The sequence below is a fragment of the Chrysochloris asiatica genome, unplaced genomic scaffold, assembly GCF_000296735.1.
Source record: "Chrysochloris asiatica unplaced genomic scaffold, ChrAsi1.0 scaffold00130, whole genome shotgun sequence".
Taxonomy (NCBI): domain Eukaryota; kingdom Metazoa; phylum Chordata; class Mammalia; order Afrosoricida; family Chrysochloridae; genus Chrysochloris; species Chrysochloris asiatica.
In genome coordinates, this window is record NW_006408648.1 from 8,870,651 (window position 1) to 8,876,700 (window position 6,050).

Genomic DNA, 6,050 nt, shown 5'->3' on the forward strand with positions numbered 1-6,050 from the left:
GTTGTTGTTAAGTGTCATCAAGTCAGTTCCAACTAATAGAGACCCTGCATAGGGTTTCCACAGAGCGAATGGTGAGTTTGAACCACTGACCATATGGTTCAAACCAATCCTGCAGTCCAATGCGCTATCCCACAGTACCACACCTGGACTCCAAGTAAATTTAGTAGACAGCACCAATTTACCAATAAGTTATTTAACAGGATATGCTAACTTGAAGGTAGTTCTCTATTCCCACCAACCAACCATACTGTCAACAGATAAATGTTAAGGGCTTTTCCATTTGGGAGTTACCGAGGAAACAAATGTAATACAATAAAGTGTAAGTCTGATTTTAAAATGCTACTTGTTGTTAAGTGCCGTCCAGTCAGGAGCTCCGGTAACGTAGTGGTTACAAATTGGGCTGCTAATCTCATGGTCAGCAGTTCGAAATTACCAGCTGTTCTGCGGGTAAAAGATCAAGCTTTCTGCTCCCGTAAAGATTTACAGCCTCAGACACCCTGTACAGGGTAGCTATGAGTCAGAACCGACTCCAGGCACATTAACAACAAGAAGTCAGTTCCGACTCAAAATAACCCTGTATATAGTTTCCAAGCAGTAGCTAGTGAGTTTGAACCACAGACCTGTGGTTCAAACTGACCTTGGGGTTGAGTGCATGTCCTACAGCGCCACACCAGAGCTTATTATCCTACAGTGCCATGCCAGGAGTCTTAGTACTGGAAAGAATAAATCTAGTTCAGTAGTTTGAAAACTTCTCAAGGTATGTGGATGAGAGGGCCAGAGCACCTTGTTTTATATATGAGAGTTGTGTACAAAATAAAAATTTTTGTTTTACTTATAAAGGGGAAGACCTTAAAAATCATTGTTCTATTTCACCACCTGCATACTACAATGACCTAAAAACACTGAAGGCATTACATAAACTCATTCAATCAATGCCAATGTCAGGATGCTTGACTATATTAATCATGTTCTTTATAACATGTATCACCTCACATGTAAGTTACAGTAAAGAATAAAACTCCGCCTCAATTTTCTTGTCTGTAAAATGAAATTATCATCTGAAATTATCACAACTGATATTACAGAAAAAATATGTATGAATTATTGAATGGAAAAACTAATCTGTTCTGTAAACTTTTGCCCCAACTGCAATTTTTCAAAAAATGAAGTTATTCTTAAGATCATCTCTAAGATCATGTTCTAGCCTAAAATCGTGACTCCATGAATGCAAAGTTTATATAGAGGTCTACTTTAAGGGGATGAATGCTCTTAAATATAGAACCATTCAGGGATCCTGAGTAAGGCAGGTCAACTATAGAACCAAGCTAACAATAATTCTGTCAACTATCTTCAGGGTCTGTAAACATTTTTTGCACCTTTCCCCTACATCTTTTATTACTTAATGCTAAACTACATAACAATGTTATCAAAGACCAATGAAATAGTGTGCTGAAGTTATTTTGGTCGTTATATATTTTTGGAAAGGATATTAGCCTACCCAATACCTACAACTCACTGAAGACATTCAAGTTGTTGAATGTGCCATAGAGAGGGCCAAGAACAGCATTCCCTTTGATTTCAAGTAACAGAATTCAAAGGAGTAAGCCAAACAGTCACAAATAAAAATTCTAATTCTCACCTATTAAAGCCTGAAAGAGGTTGCTCTGAAATATGTTAATAACCCGTTCTATGGAACTTCTGAGCTGTCTGTCCTCAGTTTGGCTTAATTTAGAACGATATTCTTCCAAAAGGTTCAATGCTCTCTGGGTATCTGAAAGGAGAAAAACAAAATTAAATTATATATTTACATCAAAGTATTGCACACTAACTAGCAGACAAATGATTCTGCAAGACATCTCAATAGTTGCCCTAATCCTCCATATCAACTGATGTGGATCAAAAAAAAATTTTTTTAACATGTTATTTGACAGTAGAAAAAGGAGGAGGACAAGTAGTTTCTAATAAATGTATGCTGGTTGCCCACCACAGTAAAAGATCATAGTATTATCAACACAGTTTCAGAATACCTGATGTGAAAAAGCAAATCATCTGTCATTTGTGATTATAATTCAAATCCTAAGTATTTTAAAATATTAGTACTTGGTATTCCACATTTGCTCACAAACTAGTGTTTAATAAGAAGTACAAGATGATATGTTAAAATATCAATTCAGAGTTTTTAAAACTATATTTAATTGTCTCTTTATTAACTGGAGAGCTGTCAAAGTAGAACGTTTAACATTCAGGCGTTTCTTCTGAAATGATGTGAAGCTCAGATTCCCTAAATAGTGCTAAACTAGGACCTTACTGTCTCAGCAAAGTCGTACACACTGTGTAACTGAAACGTAGCAATCACAAAACAGACGTACGGAAAAACCAGGGACACATGCAGGAGAAAGTTCTGAAAGACATTCTCACCTTGCTTCCGGACCGGCATTTTTCTCCACAATCAGGTACAGGTCACACACCTTGAAAACCACCACCAGAAAAGAAAGAAAAGGAAGACTTAGTCGTGGTCAGACTAACCTTTTCTCCCAGCCCCATGTCAACAGCCCACCTGGAAAAGTTTTTCCCAGTGAAAGAAGCGCCTCCAAACCCCAGCGCGCCCAGTCCCTCTACAGGCAGAGCCTTTTCCTAGAGGTGGGCGGGCGCCCCTTACAAAGTAAGAGCAGACAGCAGTGCATTCTTCAGTTCTCGAAAGCATCCTCCTCTCCACACACCACCGAATGCCCAGCCTTGGGGCCACCTCCCCACCCCTGGCCTAAGTCCTCGCCCCCCCACCCGCCTCGCGAGAAGGGCTCCCGAGGCGCTCCGATCCTTGGCCCCGGAGCCAGCAGTGGCTGGGAGCGCTCGGGAATCCGCCGGCGCGGCCCGCCCAGTACCAGCCCCCTCCTCTCGCTTGCCTTTCTCCGGGATACTCAAGTGGGGGCCGGACAGGGCAGCTGCCGCTCTCCACGACGCTGTCGCTCCCCACATGCACGCCTCCGCGGTCCCCTACACCTGCGGCTCCGCCACAAAGTTCCCGAGCGAATCTTGCGCTCGGAGCTCGGGTGCGCTCCGAACCGACTCAGGGCGGCTCCCCCGCCCGGCCCGGCTCCACGCCCCCCGCCCCGCCCGGGGCTCGAGGAGCTGAGCTGAGGGGGTGAGGGGACGGGGGAGGAGCTCCCCTCAGCGGCCGCAGCCCCGCAGCCTCTTCCTCCTCCTCGAATGCCGAAGCCGCCTCCTCACTTGCCACGGCCCGCTCGTCCGCTCGCCCGCTCCCTTCCTGGCCGCCCCACCTCCGGAATCTCGCTGCCTTCGGCGCCCCCAATCGCTCTCCCCCCAAACTTTCCGCCAAGATGGCGGCCCCGGAGCAGGACTGCCGCGCCTCCACGTGACCGCTTTCCCTGCTCTCTCAGCCAATGGGAAGTGAGGAGGCGGCTCGCGCCGAGCCCCAGGCTCACAGCGTTGCTACCTTTGGGTTGGAGGGGGAGCATGCCAGAAGGGGGCAGAGGAGCTGAAAGGGGAGACAAGGAGAGCATCCTAAGTGAACATGCTTGCTTAAAGGGGCGGTCACTTAAGTGGCGCCGAGGACAAAGGAGTTGACACTCAGGCTCTACAGGTGGTCCGGGGTGGACCTGGAAGAGCACACCTAGCTCTAGCCCCTAGCCCACCAGTGTGCCCCGCGGTTCTGGGCTAGCAGCGTGCCGGACCGGAAGGGTAGAGGTGTCTTGAAGCGAGGTGATCTCACTTACACCAGATGCAGGACACACATTCTCCCCCTTAACCTCACTAAGCACGTGCTGTTTCCAACTCCACAGCAGGGGGAGATGGCCTGGCGCCCCGGGAGAGGGGGTGGGGGGGTTCCCAACAAGGAAAAGCCGCATTGGGGAGGAGCAGACAGCGCCACCCACGCCTAGGGCGGGGGAGAGAGTGGATTGGGAGGGGACGAGGGGAGGAGTCAGGGCGGGGGTGCCAACTCTACACTTTGTACTAATTTATTTTTTAAGTTACTATTTGCTCCTCAGTAGTTTTTAATTAAAGAAGGACGCATAAAATAGAAAGATTGGTTAATTTAGTAAGAGTTTGAGAGTTACGATAGAGAATTTTTTAAAATCCACGAGACAAAGTCACAGTATTTCACTTTTAAGGAAGGGAAGAGAAGAGTTGTTCACTCATTTATTCACTCATTCATTTCCCTATGCCTGCTTCCTCGCCCTGTCATCAGTTTCAGGTATTACCTAAGCTCTGGCGGTCCCTTTAATAGTTCACCTGTGACCACCTCCAACCTCCTCCAAGACTGAGGTGCTTTGGCCCCGCAAAGCTAGTTTAGGTTTCGACTGAGCCTCAGAGAGGGACTAGGGAGCCGGCTCCGGGTCAGAGCCACCGGGATTGTTGAAGGGGAATTGCCGAAAGGTCTCTCAGTCACTGTCCGAGTCTTACAGTGTATGAGAAACAGGAACCTCCTTCCTCTGATGTCCAGATTAAAGGATTTTTCCAAAGTCACCCAGAATTAGTAACAACTGGAAACTGGGAGCTCCTGTCTCTCAAATCCGGAAGACTCTTCCTAACAAACCTGACAGCTTTTCGAGGCTGAGACTGTACCCATGAATAATAAAGGAGAATCAGGGAAACTTCATGTTGTAACCATAACAACTACCCAGATGCTGACCGGTGAGTTTCACTTTTATAAAGATTGCACTTTGGAATCCTAACTTCTTGTCATCGCCTGACTCCCTTAGAGCTCAACTAGAGCCGTTCTTTCAATTTAAAATAAACTGAGGTCCAGAGGAGGTAAGAAAGTTGCCCTAGGGCACACAGCCTAATTAGTAACAGTTGTTAAGTGCCAAGTAAGTTGGTTCTAACCAGAGTTGCTAGTGAGACTGAAACGCAAACCTTGGGGTTCAAACAGACTTTGAGGTAGCGTACTTATCCTATGATGCCACACCAAGACTCCAATTAGTAACAGGGCAGCCCCAAATTCAGATATCCTAGCTCCAGTCTGGGCTCTTTCCATTGTAATTTTAGGTAATTTGACAGTGGTGTATTGGTATACTGGCAGCAGATTTCTGTGCTCTTCTGGATCAAACATCTTGGAAGCTTGAGCAACAGTTAAAGCAACCACGCATAAAGGAAGTAGAAATGGAAGAGTGAAGCAAACCGAACCAAGTCAAAATCCCTGCCATTGAGTCGATTCCCACTCAGGGATCCTACAGGACAGTGTAGAATTGCTCCCTAGGGTTTCTGAATTTGTAAATCTTTACAGAGCCAGATAACCTCATCTTTCGCCCATGGAATCACCCGTGAATTTGAATCATCCACCTTGCTGTTAGTAGTCAAACACTTAAACCACTGTGCCACTAGGGCTTCTTGGAAGAGTTGGAAGGAGACTTTCAAAAGCAAGAAGCTTAAATAGAAGTGTGAGGGTGGACGTGGGAGGCTAATATGAACAAGATGCCATGGGTACTTTAACTGATCAGACTTCAATAGTCAACAGTGAATGGAATGAATGATGAGTGGAGTCTAAGAATGGAATCTCTTCAGAATTCAGGAGGAAAGTTTACCCTCTCTTGATATCATTCATATATGTTCACTTGTTAGTCAATGAAGATAAAAAGAAATAAGCTCTTTAGCCCTACAACGTTCAATAGACTTCTGTGAACCCGGGTGAAGACCTGGTTGGCCAGCAGTGTGGCAAAACCTGGGGACCCTTGGGCCCAGAGTCAGTGACTTAGCCACAGAGGACTAGAGTGGAGAGCGAAGGAAGCATCCAGCTGATAAGAAGAGAGGACATATGCATAAGAATACCCACACTTGCAGATAATACCTACTTGTCCTGGCTTCTTAGATGACTGGATGATCAGAGCTCAACCAGAAGTAAAAAGAAGAGGAAAAAAAATATATATATATATTCTCATACAATTTGATGAACTTGACGTACACCTATGAAAGCAATAGCTCAAAAGAAGGAAAAAGTCCTTACAGCAAGAATCATTCCCACCACCTCCACACACAGAGTAGACAGGGATGGGCAACTTGGACATTGGCTACCCAAAATGGGGGGCGAGGGC

General features: G+C 45.9%; 1 protein-coding gene across 8 annotated transcripts in view; it reads right to left on the minus strand.

Moving 5' to 3' along the window:
* The window catches only part of DLG1 (discs, large homolog 1 (Drosophila)), a 315,798-nt gene extending 313,326 nt beyond the window's left edge, over positions 1-2,472 (minus strand). For 5 of the 8 annotated variants that reach the window (XM_006869407.1, XM_006869406.1, XM_006869404.1 and 2 more), the window contains exons 1-2: positions 2,419-2,437; positions 1,640-1,771 (exon numbers count right to left, since the gene is read on the minus strand). In XM_006869407.1, the coding sequence (XP_006869469.1) occupies positions 1,640-1,771; positions 2,419-2,437 (151 nt within the window). Of the gene's footprint in view, positions 1-1,639; positions 1,772-2,418 lie in introns of all 8 variants that reach the window. The other 3 variants (XM_006869405.1, XM_006869400.1, XM_006869402.1) reach the window with 1 other exon arrangement.
* Positions 2,473-6,050: the final 3,578 nt, after the last annotated feature.